This window comes from Myxocyprinus asiaticus, chromosome 22 (genome assembly GCF_019703515.2).
Source record: "Myxocyprinus asiaticus isolate MX2 ecotype Aquarium Trade chromosome 22, UBuf_Myxa_2, whole genome shotgun sequence".
NCBI classification, from domain to species: Eukaryota; Metazoa; Chordata; class Actinopteri; order Cypriniformes; family Catostomidae; genus Myxocyprinus; species Myxocyprinus asiaticus.
In genome coordinates this window covers 37,971,280-37,988,270 of record NC_059365.1, presented here as the reverse complement: position 1 = coordinate 37,988,270, position 16,991 = coordinate 37,971,280, and the positions used below count along the sequence as shown (strand labels likewise).

Here is a 16,991-nt window from a genome sequence, read left to right as displayed (position 1 = left end):
GTAGCTCACACAAAGCTATCGTTTGGCTTTAGAACTACAAAGGGTGGGTATTTTTTATGGTGCTTTTTTGTCCTTTTTGGAGCTTGACAGCCAGTGATCACTAAAGGCTTTCAAAAGTGTATATATTCTGCTTTAAATCTCTTTTTGTGTTGCATGGAAGAAAGAAAATCATACACATTTGGAATGACATGAGGTTGAGTAATGACAGAATTGACGTTTAACTGCACAATTCCTGTTACAAGTGAGTTTTTGTATAGGTGGTGATACTTGTGTACTTACTTTCTTAACAAAGGACACAGTGCTACTTGAGTTCCTGCAAGAACTAAGAGAAGGTTCTGTGTTTTTCTTCACCAAGGTGAGATAATATCCTGTTCCAAGATGAGTCTTCAGAAAGAGAGATGAGCCAATGCAGCAAAGCTTTCCATGGGAGATGATGGCTATGCGATCTCCTAGAATGTCTGCTTCATCCATATGATGGGTGGAGAGAATGATTGTCCGACCTAAAAAAAGAAATCAGGCCTCCATAATTGGTCACTAAATTCTTGTCATATTTTATGCATAAATCAAAAATATTAATAAATATGGACTCACCAGCACGATACTTCAGAAGAAGGTCCCAGATGCCTCGACGGGCGTATGGGTCCACACCAGCAGTTGGCTCGTCCAGAATGACGACCTTTGACCCACCAACAAACGCAAGGGCCACAGACAGCTTCCTCTGCATACCACCTGTGAAACACCAACAAATAAGAAAATTAAGTTCTTAAGCAACAAATATAACAACAAACAAATTCTCTGAACACTTTTCTGAATACTCAATCACACTGAAGGTCAAAAGACCACACACCTGACAACTGGCTTGTCCTGGATTTGCGTTTGTGTGGAAGACCAGTGTCAGCCAGGATCTGCTCCATCTCTGCCTTAACTTTCTCTTCAGACAGGCCCTTCAGACGGGCGTAGAACCAGATGTGCTCCTCCACTGTCAACCTGAAACACCACAAGCCAAGTAAAATTTGAACTGTCACTCTGTAAGAATACAACCTTAAAATCAATGTGAAATCACCCTTTGACCCAATTTACTGTCTTTAATGAATATTCCGTTTTCAATACAAGTTGAGCTCAACAAACAGCATTTGTGGCATAATTTTGATTACCAAAAAAATGTATTTCGACTCATCCCTCGACTAATTTTTTCTCTGTTTCACTTGGAATTATAGCACATTATGGAAGTAAAATATTATGTTGCTTTAGAATATGTGGTTTTAATGAAGGCGCTTACATGCTGAAGAGAACGTTGTGCTGTGGACACACTCCTAGACTCTGTCTGATGGAGCTCAGCTCTGAGCGGATGTCTCTGCCCATGATATAAGCAGTGCCAGAGGTTGGAGGGAAAAGGCCAGTGAGAATAGACCTGAAAACATTAAATGTAGATTGAAGGACAGGAAATAAAGGGAAAGGACTGTAAAATAAATATTCAGCTTAATACTGTAATGCAGTAATTCAAAATAACAATGAAAATGAGAACTTACATGGTAGTGGTTTTTCCAGCACCATTGTGACCTAGGAAAGACGTGATCTGTCCCTCATAGAAGCCCAGTGTCAACCCATCGACTGCCAGCTTTTTACCATGACGATACACTTTCACCAGATTCTCAATGTAAACTCCCAGCTCAAGGTGAGTAGGTTCCTCCTCAATGCAGATGTCTTAAAAAACAACACAAAACACATTTAATTCTGGTGGTTGCTAATTTAAATTAAGTTACATAAATTAAATGTGTTTACACGAATGATATATACAGTACATGATCAAAAGATTTCCATAAAATATTAAATGAGGTCTTCTTACCTCCAGCATTGCACGTCTTTCCATGTATTGTGGTATTCTTTGTGTTGCTCTCTCCAAACCAATAAGATTTACTGAGTGGGAAGTACCAGGGCCTGGGAATACCGTACTGTCCTGGAAAGACAGCTTCAATATACCATGTCATGACGCCATACATGAAGGCATCAAAGTACATGAGGATGAGGCAGGTGGTGAGGTTGTAGTTGTCCTCTTCCACGGGACTGGAGAATAGATTATTCCACTGAATGCCCACACCCTGCTCCTCGAACAGGGCAAAATACTCACAGCCAAACCCAAACGCCACGGGAGACAATAAACTCTGGAGACAACATAATCAGAGTGACACGTGAGTACTGTTCTGGAAATGATTAAGAGTAGAATATAAGTAGAATTGTTGTATGATTTAAAGGGACCATGCCTACTCTTTTGTTTTTACATTTTATTTTATTTATTTTTAAGTCCCTGAAGGGTCAGTATAGCTTTACATGGACATTTTCCACCCTCTCTCTGAACTTTAAATAGGCTGTTTTTGCTTCTATTAGACTTCTATTTGTAAATGACCTCTGTTAAATTTGGCTACCCTCTCAGATGATTAGCACCCTCGCCAAGTTGCTGAATTCTGATTTCTTACCGTGGGCGGCCATATGTTAATGTGCTCATGTCAAAGAAATGTTCAGAGTTCAATACAAGTTATGCTCAGTCAACAGCATTTATGGTATAATGTGTTGATTACTACAAAAAATAATTTCGATTAGTAAAAATCGAGGTTACAGTGAGGCACTTACAATGAAAGTGAATGGGGCCAATATACAGGTGCATCTCAATAAATTAGAATGTCGTGGAAAAGTTCATTTATTTCAGTAATTCAACTCAAATTGTGAAACTCGTGTATTAAATAAATTCAATGCACACAGACTGAAGTAGTTCAAGTCTTTGGTTCTTTTAATTGTGATGATTTTGGCTCACATTTAACAAAAACCCACCAATTTACTATCTCAAAAAATTAGAATACATCATAAGACCAATAAAAAAAACATTTTTAGTGAATTGTTGGCCTTCTGGAAAGTATGTTCATTTACTGTATATGTACTCAATACTTGGTAGGGGCTCCTTTTGCTTTAATTACTGCCTCAATTCGGCGTGGCATGGAGGTGATCAATTTGTGGCACTGCCGAGGTGGTATGGAAGCCCAGGTTTCTTTGACAGTGGCCTTCAGCTCATCTGCATTTTTTGGTCTCTTGTTTCTCATTTTCCTCTTGACAATACCCCATAGATTCTCTATGGGGTTCAGGTCTGGTGAGTTTACTGGCCAGTCAAGCACACCAACACCATGGTCATTTAACCAACTTTTGGTGCTTTTGGCAGTGTGGGCAGGTGCCAAATCCTGCTGGAAAATGAAATCAGCATCTTTAAAAAGCTGGTCAGCAGAAGGAAGCATGAAGTGCTCCAAACTTTCTTGGTAAACGGGTGCAGTGACTTTGGTTTTCAAAAAACACAATGGGCCAACACCAGCAGATGACATTGTACCCCAAATCATCACAGACTGTGGAAACTTAACACTGGACTTCAAGCAACTTGGGCTATGAGCTTCTCCACCCTTCCTCCAGACTCTAGGACCTTGGTTTCCAAATGAAATACAAAACTTGCTCTCATCTGAAAAGAGGACTTTGGACCACTGGGCAACAGTCCAGTTCTTCTTCTCCTTAGCCCAGGTAAGACGCCTCTGACGTTGTCTGTGGTTCAGGAGTGGCTTAACAAGAGGAATACGACAACTGTAGCCAAATTCCTTGACACGTCTGTGTGTGGTGGCTCTTGATGCCTTGACTCCAGCCTCAGTCCATTCCTTGTGAAGTTCACCCAAATTCTTGAATCGATTTTGCTTGACAATCCTCATAAGGCTGCGGTTCTCTCGGTTAGTTGTGCATCTTTTTCTTCCACACTTTTTTCTTCCACTCAACTTTCTGTTAACATGCTTGGATACAGCACTCTGTGAACAGCCAGCTTCTTTGGCAATGAATGTTTGTGGCTTACCCTCCTTGTGAAGGGTGCCAATGATTGTCTTCTGGACAACTGTCAGATCAGCAGTCTTCCCCATGATTGTGTAGCCTAGTGAACCAAACTGAGAGACCATTTTGAAGGCTCAGGAAACCTTTGCAGGTGTTTTGAGTTTATTAGCTGATTGGCATGTCACCATATTCTAATTTTTTGAGATAGTGAATTGGTGGTTTTTGTTAAATGTGAGCCAAAATCATCACAATTAAAAGAGCCAAAGACTTAAACTACTTCAGTCTGTGTGCATTGAATTTATTTAATACACGAGTTTCACAATTTGAGTTGAATTACTGAAATAAATGAACTTTTCCATGACATTCTAATTTATTGAGATGCACCTGTATGTGTTAACATGATTTTATTGTGGAAAAATCACTTGGAAACCTTATTTCTGTGAAGTTGTCATGACAACATAATGCTGGTTAACACTGGGGAAAAAACTTGTTATTTTTTGACACTAAAATCATGTTAATACATATAATGTTTTTATCTTGTGGCTATAGTTTTCTAAAGTGAGTCTAAATAACTTTCCTCATATTTCTAAATCATGTTTTTTTAAATCGCTTACTAACCTTTTCTGTGTAAAGTTATATCCAATTTTACAACTTTGTTGTCATGACGACATAATGCCGTAAAAACTACCGTAACAACTACAGTAAAAACGACAGTTTAAACAACTTTACAGCTCAAAAAATATTTGTAAAAAGAGGGAGTTATCTAAAGGGACTTACAGTAGAGTAAAGGGCTGTTAAACTTGGTTAGCTGCTCCAAAGGGCACAGGTTTGAACTCCCTATCACTTTTGTGCCCTTTAGCTATGCACTTAATCACACGTTGCTCCAACTGGACCATTTATGAAATAGTGTACTGTAAGTCACTTTGGATAAAATGACAAGTAACCAGGTAACCTTGCAGGATAAAAATGCCCTGAAACACCTGGGGTTAAGTGTCTTGGTCAAAGGAATATAAAAACAACTTTTTATCAATCAGTATTTTTTTTCTTTTTTTCTTTTAAAATATCCAAACAATTTAAGAGACATTAAGAAACAACAAAATACATTATCTTTGAGAAGCAAAATGGCAAAAGACATTTTAAGACATTAATATCTTAAATATTTTAATAATCTTATATATATATCTTTAAGAAAAAGATAAAGATAATTTATCTTGAATTGAATTTATTTTTCTTCCCCCACAAACTGTTGTTTCATTTTTAAACATAAATCTAGTACAAATGTATTGAGATGTATGCCTAAAACAAGAAAAACAATATAGTATGCCAACTTGCCAATATGCCAATGGGGTAAGAAAAAAAAAAAAACTTTAATTCAAGTTATATTCTCTGGAAACAAGTCTTAATATCTTATGCAATTTTGCTTCTCACGTAAATTCATCTAGGTTTCAGGATGTTTTGATATTTTTACTGGAAAACAAGTCAAAAATACTGATTTAAGAAAATTATTTTTGGTAACACTTACAATAAGGTTGTATTCGTTACCATGAGTTAACTACATTAGTTAACACGAACTAACAGTGAACAATATTGCCTATGGAGCTCATAACTAAATTCAATTTTACAATAATATATTTATAGCACCTGTAGGTCTTTTTAGATAAAGGGAGTGTCATAAATTAGTTTGCTTATGTAATCCACTTGGCTCAGCACATCAACAAATGATGACACTGCACACATGCACATTTGCACTTTGTAATTCTGAAGCTTTGATATGTTATATAGATGGTTGTAAACTCACAGCGATGACTTTGGCGGAGAAGCCCACATAGTCTTGCCAGGCCACGCACAGCACATAAGGCAGGTAGAGAGTGAAGTAGATGATGCCTCCGCAGGCGGCTGCCAGATTAGCACGTGCAAATGCCGTACTGATCAGGAAGCATTGCATGATGGTTACCACTGCAAATGATCCGAGGAAGAGGAAGACTACCACAGGGTCACTATAGGGCAGGAGATTACCCATCTGTACAGAAGAATTGGAAAAATTAAAGAAATCATAGTTAATATCTCTGGACTGAGTAATATGAACATTACTCTAAGGGACTATTCACATTCAACACATTTTTTACGTGCATCTCCACCGGGAGTTTAGCAACTATTATAACTGGGCTCACTTTCAGCAAGATCCTAAGTCTCTATTTTTACAAATGAAATGAGGCTCCTATAGGAAACACTTATCATACATCTAAGTAGACAAATGAAAAAGCAACAAGACACAATAATTACATCAAACTGTACTGATGTACTTTTGACATCAAAACGTAATCAGATATGTGGGCAAAGCTGTTTAAGGCGTTTACATGACCACAAACGTTTTAGGGTTATTAGGCATAATCGGTGTAAGACCGCAAATGTAATAGCTCTCAATGACTCAATGGTGTGAATTTGAGGCGGGACTATCTGTTTTTCCAACCAATGGAAAATGGGGGATTGTTTGAGAAACCTGTTTGAAAACAACCTTTGTTTTTGCTGTTCTGTTTGGTGACGCTAGTGGCATAGAAATTGCTTGAGGAAATTTAGATCAACAACACAAAATGGATGATAGAAAAATAATGGCCAGGGAGTAAAATGTTCATGTCTGGTGTGACCAGGGGCACGTTCAATCTCAAAACGGTGTGCACCGTTTTGCTACGGATTCCGGGTTGAACGAGGTGTTACCCAATCAACAGTGATGTGTATAAACCCCGCCATATTAAAAAGGCAGTGCGCATAATGGATCCAACTAAATTCCTTAACAAATGTGTCCGTTGCAGCTTGGTGTATGCAACAATTGAAGACATTAGAAGAAATGTTTGCCTTGTCATCCTGAAATGCGAGGCAAATGTTGGATCACCATAATTAGGAACCACAGTTTCCACATATCCCTTCACTCAATTGGGATGTTCTCTGCTATTCTGGAAGGCAAGGGCAGTGACTGTAACATCAAGCGTATTTTGTAGTATTAAACACATATTTAAGCCGATTTCATCAGGCTCTGAAAATTCTTTGAAAAGAATGCAAAGAATGGCCTTCTCAGCTGCCATAGTTGCAACGCTTGCGTAACAAAACAGGGTGTTCAACGCACCACTGTTTCCGTTGAAATAAACGTTTTGCTGCGTTTTGTCAGGGCTGAACGTGCCCCAGGACTCTACATGTGTCTACATTAAGATATGCTGAGGTTCATTTTGTACTAGGGATGTATACGGTTAACCAAGTAAATGATTAACTGGCATTAACAATTTGTTCGACTAATAATTTCAGTTAAAAATTAAACGAGAAGTTAATTCAAGAAATAACAGAGACGTAATTTGATGGGTTTTAATGTAGGGCATGTTATGTACACACGAGGGTGCTGTTTACATGTAAACCACTAGCTTCCTCTAAGTCTGATAGACAAGGAAATATAAAGCATGCGCTGTTGGATAATTTCGTCTGTGATGACATGTTCTGATGCAAACCGTAAAGTAGGAAACATACGGTAGTTCATTCAAATGTTGATGTAATAACTATTGTTAAATATGTAAATCTGTCATGTGAGCCTGTTTTGTTTCAGCCAGTAGAGATCTTTGTTATGTCTGTTTGGTCACTTGTTTGATTCATGGCTTATCGATTAACTGGTTAATAACCGGTTAATTCTGGCGATTACTCGGTTAAAAGAATTTGCCAAAATTTGCATCCCTATTTTGTACCTTGAGTAGAAGAACCAGCAGGCCTGCACTGATCAGTAGAGGAACGAGGCTGCTGATGAACCAGCTAAACCACAGGATCCCATTGTCCAAGCCCATGATCCTCATGGTCTCCTTCAGCCGGGCCTCCTTCTCATAGACGACGCCTTTGATGATGATGGCCACTGAGTACATCCAGGCCAGAGTCATGAAGAGGGGCATGGAACGACTCATAATACGAAGGAAACTATGGCAAGAGAGAGAGTGGGTTCAAAAATCTACAAAGATTGTTTGCAATTTGAGAAGACCAGCATAGTTGGTCACCTGAGATGCTGGTGAGCTGGTGACCCCAACAGGCTTTTTAACAACTAAACCAGCAAAACTACTTTGGTGATCCTATTTCCCAAGAAAGACCATGTAGATTGATCAGCTTCATGCTCTGAGTTTAGCTGGTAAAAAACATGGTAATGTTGGTTCACCAGCTAAACCAGCACCAAAAAGACACTGGAAATTAATTTTTTGTATAATACTGGAGCACCACTGAAATATGTCTAGGTTATGTGTGATGCAATGGAATACTTACATGTCATCTACATAACATGGGTAAGGCATCTGTTGGATGTAGACGCCAGTCTTCTCTTTGGTCCCAGTAATTGCTCTGATAATACTGTGTTCAATAACATCCTGAAGGTATGAAAATCCTCCCCAAATGTATCGCAAATCCTCAAAAGGATCAGCCCTAGGACCGGGGTCCCAATACCTGCCACAACCAAAAACACTATAAGTATCTGACTTTATGAGTAACTTTATTAGCTAGTCTCTTAAACATTTGCTTTTATATTGTTGTTCCATTGAGAAGTGCTGAGAAAGTGATATAAATTACTTACCCATCTTTGATCTTGTTGGTGCGCTCGACATTGTCGATGTCCATGCGGATCTTGTAATTGATGTGTGGTGGAAGTTCTGAACTGTTGGACTGTATGTCCAGGAACACAATCCCCGCCCAGAACTTTCTGTTATCCAGCAGACCCATGGACTCATTAACTAGTTTCTCCTCTGTGCTCACAGGTTCCAGTTTATCCAGGTTGACACACTATAAGAGAGAAAGAGACATAATTCAGTCCCAACTTCTTGCGAGAAGTCAGTGCACATCTTAGATTATGTGTTGACTGATTGTCTATTTAATTTATCCTGGATACAGCATTACAAACGGCACCTCCAGCCATTGTAAACCAAATAATTAAGAGCACTGATTGAAGAATATCATCGAGACTTTTTACAAGCACCCAGAACACCTTAGCAACCACCCTACAGCACCCTAGTAGCTGCATAATAAAGCTCTAGAAACACTCTGCATACCTTTGCAATAACCCAAAAAACCCGACTTTGTGACAGAGAGTTTTGCACAGGCAAACAGCTCTCATGAAACAAAGGGACACTTTTAGTCTCTGTTTGAAAATAGGTAAACATGCTAGTGTCTCAATTAACCAATAACTGTTGGTAACAATAACAATGACCATAAAGGGACTTTTGACTTATTAAAAGGTCTGCCTGTCTGAAGCTATATTATATACACAGCGGATTGAGAACTTTTCCTTTGGTCTAAATAAAAGCTGATTTCACTTCCTATTTTTCTTTCACATCTACTTTTCTCAGACTTTGTCACATTACACTCATCTTCCATCTGAAAATACATACATCACTTGTAATCATAAGTTTGGACAAACCACCTCTTTTTATTACTATTTTCCACATTTAAGAATAATAGACAAGTCATTAGAACTATGAAAGAACACAAATGGAAGTATGGACAAGATAGAACCGATTTTAAAGATAAGTGGGAAGCAGTTCTGAACAAATGCTCCTTTGACTTGATGCTGCTTCTAATCTAAAAAAGACATTCAGACTGTTCAAGCTCAAATTGATGAAGATACAAGATCTATCAAGACATGCAGTGATGATGCAAGATAAAAGAACTGGAATATTAAAGTAGAAATGGATGCATTCATGGGAGATTTAAAACAAGTAAAACTGAAAAAATTCAAGAGAGATGAAAAAGACTACAAAGAAGGCAGAATCTATGTATGGCACCTACAAAATCGCTCGACTACAATCCTTAATTCGTCTCGAAAGAACTCTCTGAAAGTTTCCTTCAGCATTACTAGTAGTGAGGATGAGGAGCACTCTAGAAACAATGAAGCCTCTTCTGACATTTTTTTAGCACCCAGAAGGGAAACCCACAGAGAGTGGAGCAAAAGAGAGATAAGAGGAATAAGAGACCTACCCGGAGAGGGAGGAAGAAGCCTTGATTGCCCTTATACACGGAGCAGGAACAGACTGAAACTGTGATCAATATCTCAGATGAACATCTTTCACAGAACAGTGTAAAAGTCTTATCCAAGGGGTTGTCATTTGCCCCAACATCTACTCCTAATGAATTTGATACAAAAATAGACCTTTTCCGTTTCTATAGAAACGTACATTTGAAAGTGTGGTATAAATCAAATTTTACATTTTACATTTAAGTATGTCACTACCAGGCAGTATCTTTAAACATAAATCCACATTTTGTCCTTTGGTTCAAAATGCTACTTTAAATACTTTTGTAAAGAAAATGAATTTTGATGTGGAGCAGCTTTTCAATGAGAATAACAAAGACATTTCATAAGATAAATTTATCTAAAAAGGAAAATGAGGCTCTGACAAGTTTGATTAAAAATTATAGAATTGTAATAAAAAGAGCTGATAAAGGGGGTACAATAATAATTTGGGGTATAATAAATATAAAGAAGAATCTAATAGACATTTGGAGAATACAGAATACTATCAACGGCTTACTTTTGATCCTACAGACAGCCTCAAGTTAGAGCTGGAACGTTCTCTGCTCTTGAAAGTGGTTGGATTTCTGAAAATGAATATTTATTCTATAAAACCCCCCATTTAGCTTCATTTTATTTGCTCCCCAAAATTCACAAAAATTTAGAAAATCCTACAGGTAGACCAGTGATCTGTGATAATAGGAGCTTAACTGAACCCATTTCAAAGTATATTGACTATTTTATTAAGTCATTTTTACCTTCATTACCTGCTTATATCCAAGATGTATTGAAAAAAATTAAAGAATTGAATTTGCCGTTTCTTCTTATCTAGTCACTATGGATGTAGAGTTGTTATATACTAACACTGAACATGAAAATGGATTGTTGGCTTTGGAATATTTTCTGAATACTAGATCTGATACAGAGTTACCACCTTCAGGGTTCATACTGAATTACTAAATGGACCGTTAATAATAATATCTTTGTGTTCCAAGAAAAGCTTTTTAAACAAATAAAAGGATGTGCTATGGGCGCTTGTTACAGTCCTTCCTACGCTGGATTATTTTTAGGCAAATGTGAACATGATTATGTATTGAATCCTAGAACAAATAGTTTTTTAGATAATATCATCTGGTGGGGGCATTACATTGATGACGTTATCCTATTTTTTTCGGGTTCAGACCAATATCTTAATAGTACTAACTCAAATGATATACTATTCCTAGATTACTATATGGAAAAGGTAAATTTTCTGGACCGTGAAATTAGCAATTACATACATCAATATTTAGGATAGAAATGCAGTTTCCATCCTCCTAAACTGATACAAAACATACAGTTTGGACAATTTCAAAGACTACATAGGATTTGTGACAAAAAGCAAGATTTTAAGGATAAACCTAAGGACTTAGAAAAATGCTTTTTAAACAGAGGGTATAAGTTCGAACTCTCCATAAAGCTAAAACACGTGTGAAAAATATGACAAGGACAGATTTGTTAAAAAGGAAAGCAAGATCTGAAACATCAAATAACGTTTATTTTGTAACACAATATAGCACGATTGCTGAAAAAGTCAAGCGGATTATCCAAAAAAATTGGGGCATTATACAGAGTGATAATTTTTTGAGAGATACAAACCCAGATCTTCCAATGATAAGTTTAAAGAAAAACACTACCTTAGGTGACAGATTAGTATATAGTCACCCACCACCCACTCGTGAAAATCATTGGTTGGGGATGAATCTAAGGGTTGTTTTAAATGTCATCGATGCAATAATTGCGATTATGTAGTACAAGGAAAAACTTATAGATGGAAAAACAAATAAGATTTTTTCTATCAACACTTCATTAACTGTAAAACTACTCATGTTATCTATAGGTTGGAATGTCCACAATGTAAGGTTTTCTATATTGGTAGAACAAAAAAATGATTGCAAGACCATCTGGCTGAACATAAACATGCCATTAGGAGGGGTAATGAAGAGTATCCTTTGGCTAAACATTTTAAATCATTGCACAACTGTAATCCTTCTACTCTTAAAATACAAGGTATTAACCATATAATTACTTCAGCCAGGAAAGGTAATAGAGAACAAAAACTTAAAAAGAGATTTTTTGGATATACAAGTTAAATGCTATGAAATATCCTGGACTGAATGAGGATTTGGATTTTACTCCTTTTCTATAATTATAATTATTATTGCTTTTTTGATTGCTTTTCCTTCACTATCCGCTTCAACTCACCCACTTGAAACCCACTTCAACTCGCCCGCAAAAACAAATCCTACATAGGCACTATTTAACTTTGTTTGCAAAACAAAATAGATTAAAAGGTTTTTAAGATCATAAGTAACATATATTCAGTCAAGTGTGTCCAAACTTTTGTCTGGTAATTTATTAAATGCACAAAAACCCATGAAATCCATGGAAAGGGAGATCAAAACATCCTATACGTGCTGCTCTCCAGAGAAAAACGTGAAATCCAGCTAGTTGTGACATGAAAACAGCTATATGCAACTGAAGACTGATTGTGAGATGGATGGATTACGAGATAGAAAGAAAGTGTGTAGGAGGAGAAAAGAAAGGGAAAAGTAGGATGAATAGGAGCTTTTCTGACCTCCATGAAACGTGATATGCTCATAATAGCTTGATCTGTCTCATTGAAGACATCCCGCCATGTAAATGCCGTTCCATGGGGACGTGTGTCTTCAGAGTGCTTAGACAGGAAATTGATTACATCCTCCACACTCCACTGAGTCCCAGCCAACTGGGCACTAAAGAAATAAGCAGTGGCATTGTTTCGAAGTAGTGTCTGTGATTGGAAGAGCAAAGAGACAGCGGTAAAAATACATTAAATTTTTTACAAAATTACACCATCAGTTGTGTTATGATGACTTGGATACACTAGATATCCAGTGATACACAACAATTACTAGTCACATAGGGGCAGTAGTGAGAGTTGAGTGTAACATACCCGCATTAGATCCATTTCTTCGCTGTTCTCCATGAAGTTCCAAACTTTTGGTCTGGTTTCTTCCCACATTCCACCTAAATCTCTAAGAATACCCAGCTCCTGAAATGTCTTGTTGACCTTGTTGAGGAAAAAAAGGTGAAGAGGAGGTTAAATGTTGGGTCAATGTCAAAACCACAATAAGTGCATGTTTTAAGGTTTAATAGAGCGATTGCTCCATATAATCATTGCATGTATCGTGCAATCATACAGATAGTGAGGTTCTGTTTGATGTGGTTACCTCATGGATGATCTTCTGTGTTACAGGTGTATGTGGAGTGTAGAGGATCTTCCCCATCAGAAGAGGTTTCAAAGCTCTCCAGATCATACGAGAGATGGGGCTGGTCTCCATGTTCTTCATCATGTTGTTACAATATGGAGCTAGAATCACAACACAAGAAGAATATGCTTTGAATGGGAGGTTTGTAAGCACCAGACAGTAATATAATTTCTAATGTATAGTACTACACTTTTACATTTTCTAAACAAAACTTGTGTGGCAAAAAGTCACCATTACAATGTTAGTGTGTTGTAGGTTATTGCCAGGGCTTTGCTATGCAGTTGCTAGTGTGTTCTTGGTGGTTTCTAAGCTATAGCCAGGTGGTTGCCAGGGTGTTCTGTGTGGTTATATTCTGGTTTCTAAATATGGTTCCTTTAGTGTAAGGCCAGAAACATACTTCACGCAAGTACGCGTAAGCAGAATGCTTGGCCATTAAACATGCTTAACGTGTGTTCTGGCGCTACTATGGCGGTAATAAACCTCAGTACTTAAGGGGGTGATAGAGTTACCTTCAAAAGTCTCTGCCATTAAACTGGATGTGTTATTATTTTGGTTGCTATAAATATGTTGATTTTACCTTACTTGCTCAGCAATATTCTCTTCAAACTGTTGCTCCGCCATGACAGTAGTTGGCTTGAAAGCAAAACTCACCATAGAAGCGGACAGTTCACAAAAATATCTGTTAAAGCACCCCCTTTAGCAACGTTGAGAATGCAACACGTAATTGCGTTGCTTTATCAATAGCTTTATGAATGATTATATTATATGACAACGGACAAAATCGAGCTTGCATAGCTAAGTGCCTGCATTCAAATACTTTTGGAAAGTATGTTTCGGTCTTTAGTCTATTGGATTTTTTATTTGCTTGGAAAATAAAAAATGCACCACTAATAAACCTTGTTGCATACACTGTACTGTATTGTGTACAAGTATGCAGTACGATAGTATGTTAATTTGAATTAATTCACATTGCTCAAGGAAAACAATCAATAATTTCAGTAGGTTTGACTTACTGGAGGTGTTGTCATAGACTGAAGCTGGTTCTTCATCACTGTTGTTGTGGTTTCCGAACAGTGCCTGAAAGTTGCTGTCTTCATACCAGTTGAGGGATTTAATTTTGAGGCCACCACCTTCAGGATGTCCACACACGATACGGGACACAGCCTGGTACATCAGACTTGGAGAGCCAGTGGCGTTTTCAGTCAGGAACAGGATCTCATTTCGCAGGTCACTCCAGCTCCTCATACTGGCCAGCTGAAAAAATAACAAGAGCTTACAACTTTACAAAGTGCCAAGTATGGATGAATGATATGCAATGGCATAACAAATTTACTTCAAGTTAATGTGTATTTTTTTCTATATTTAAAATTATTTCTCATATTTTAGATTCATATGTGTTAAACTATCGCTATCAAACATTCTTCTGTTTGTTTGAGTGGCCATTCAGCCTGACACAGCAACATTGACTCAACCAATGGCATGAGTTTAGAGTGGGACTGTCTATTTGTACAACCAACTGAAGAAATGGCTGGAGGCGCAGAAATTACACACTTTAAGAGGTTTAGTTAGCATTGTCAATCTATATTAAGTTGGTGTATGTCTGTTAAAAGCACATCATAAAGAATTTTGCATACAGTATACTGCACATATCTCTTAAAGAAAGTCTGATGGAAATTACGAGAGATAATGTTAAGTGTTGCATTATTCACTCCAATGCAAGCTGTGTTTGTATAATCCTTGTTGATTTTGCTGTCATTGTCTGACTCTAATGTTTGTATGGTCTATACAACAATCCTGAATCCAGAAAGCAAACGCCCCAAGGGCCTGTCAAACTGAACACAACTCGCTTTAGCCAAACAAACACTCCCTTGAGAGATGGTTCAAATATAAAATAAAAGTTAGTCAGAACAAATTCATTACAAAGCTGGGAGGTTGAGGGTGGCTAAGAGGACAGGAGAACTGCTGGTCAATATTTCCTTGTTTCATGTTCAACTGCACATGACACAAATGTAAGAATACTAGAGTCTCCATTTGTTCTCCATTTCATCTCATTGCTGTCTTGAGGAAACAGCGGAGACATTAGAGATCTAGTTTGTGATCTTTCTTTCTAATGGGTGCATTTCCAGTCTCTTGGGTCAACTTGAATCTTGGAAGGCAAGAGAAATGTAAACACTGTCTAGGGAATTGTTTTTGGCTCATTCATTTTCAATCAGGTGTGGTGCAGAACAAAGAACTCTGCAGGCCTGTTACAGTCCCGGATAAAACTGTGTGAGCCTCACGGATCTGACTCAGCATGTAAGCAGTCACACGCTGCTAATTTGTGTAAAAGTGCACAAAGAATGGAGGAAGGGGTGATACAAACAGCTGTCACACTGCAAAACTGATATACTCTTACAGAGGGAGGGAGAGATCAAGAGGGTGTAATGTCCTTAATGGGATAGTTCACCCAAAAATTTTAATTTTTTCATCATTTACTCACCCTCATGTAGTTCTTAACCCATATGACTGACTTTCTTCTGTGGAACCGAAAAGGAGATTGGCAGAGTAGGCATAATGACAGTAGGGATGTCCACGAGTAATCGACTAATTGAGTACTCGTTCTGCACAAGCTAGTCAACTATTAAAAATACTACTCGAGTATTGCAAATTGATTTTCCTTTACACATTTGCAATGCTGAATAATCCTGTACTTTCCCTCTGAATCTCTCAAAATCCTTGCAGTTACAATTGAGTCCACTGAGGGGCACTGTGGACATGTATTTTTATGGTGGAAAGAAAATGTGAAGTGGTACGAGAAACTCGGAAGCTGATCTAAACATGGACAGAGTGCATTTTATAAAAGTCAACTTTCACTACTTGATTTTCTGAATAATAACATGTGAAATGATACAAATTTGATAGCCTTATATGATAGATATGTGTGCGTTACCCCCAATGCCATCAGTATTGGTTTTAATGTAAGCTCCGGGTTAGTGAAAATGTTTTTTTACTTTTAAATATTTTTATTATTATTATTAATGTATCTGTTCATTTCATTTTTTTCTTGCAAAAGCAAAGCATAAGTTTGTTGAAGTTAGCTTATTTTGAAAGCGTTCTTGGTAACGTTTATGAATCAAACAAAATATAAATTTCTCGTATGTGTCATACTTGATATTTTTAACTGACATTTTAATTCACGAGTAATTAATTACAATTTTTTTTGTGAGTTAGAATACTCAACTACAAAATTACTTGAAAATGCCCATCCCTCTGACGCTGACTACCATCCCTGGAGTCGCAAGTTCGAATCCAGGGTGTGCTAAGTGACTCCAGCCAGGTGTCCTAAGCAACCAAATTGGCCCGGTTGCTAGGGAGGGTAGAGTCACATGGGGTAACCTCCTCATGTCACGATTAAGTGGTTCTCGCTCTCTTTTATGGTTTATGCTCTAAACAAAAAACTTTTCAAATGGGGTAAGAAAACTAAACTTTACTCAAGTCTTATTATCTTTCACAATTTTTCTTCTAAAGTGAATTTATCTTGTGTCAAGAATGTTTAGACTTTTTACTGGAAAACTAAATATTTTATTATACTATATTAATATACTATAGATCAGAATTGCTGATTGCTGTGTAAGCTTAAAGAAGAGCTTTGCCAAAAGTCCACATTCACCATGTCTCATACCACCAACACAGTGAAAAGTTACTGGAATTCACCTTCCATCTTAAACAGAAAACCGGAACAAAGGCTTGAGTTTAATGTTTTATTCAGTTTGACTTGTATCCAAAGTTGGGCAGAAAACAGAGAGGCTTTTGTGTGGGCAACCAGGTCATGAACGCCCATCTAACTGTATAAA

The 16,991-nt window shown here is 37.5% G+C and overlaps 1 protein-coding gene across 2 annotated transcripts in view; it reads right to left on the bottom strand.

The window, feature by feature from the left end:
- abca1b (ATP-binding cassette, sub-family A (ABC1), member 1B) overlaps positions 1–16,991 on the bottom strand; it is a 52,383-nt gene that overhangs the window by 15,364 nt on the left and 20,028 nt on the right. For both annotated transcript variants that reach the window (XM_051649296.1, XM_051649297.1), the window contains exons 9-22: positions 14,172–14,412; positions 13,120–13,259; positions 12,843–12,959; positions 12,486–12,680; positions 8,438–8,643; positions 8,134–8,310; positions 7,575–7,797; positions 5,648–5,869; positions 1,847–2,162; positions 1,530–1,704; positions 1,280–1,411; positions 848–987; positions 592–729; positions 280–500 (exon numbers count right to left, since the gene is read on the bottom strand). In XM_051649296.1, the coding sequence (XP_051505256.1) occupies positions 280–500; positions 592–729; positions 848–987; positions 1,280–1,411; positions 1,530–1,704; positions 1,847–2,162; positions 5,648–5,869; positions 7,575–7,797; positions 8,134–8,310; positions 8,438–8,643; positions 12,486–12,680; positions 12,843–12,959; positions 13,120–13,259; positions 14,172–14,412 (2,643 nt within the window). The remainder of the gene's footprint in view (positions 1–279; positions 501–591; positions 730–847; positions 988–1,279; positions 1,412–1,529; positions 1,705–1,846; positions 2,163–5,647; positions 5,870–7,574; positions 7,798–8,133; positions 8,311–8,437; positions 8,644–12,485; positions 12,681–12,842; positions 12,960–13,119; positions 13,260–14,171; positions 14,413–16,991) is intronic.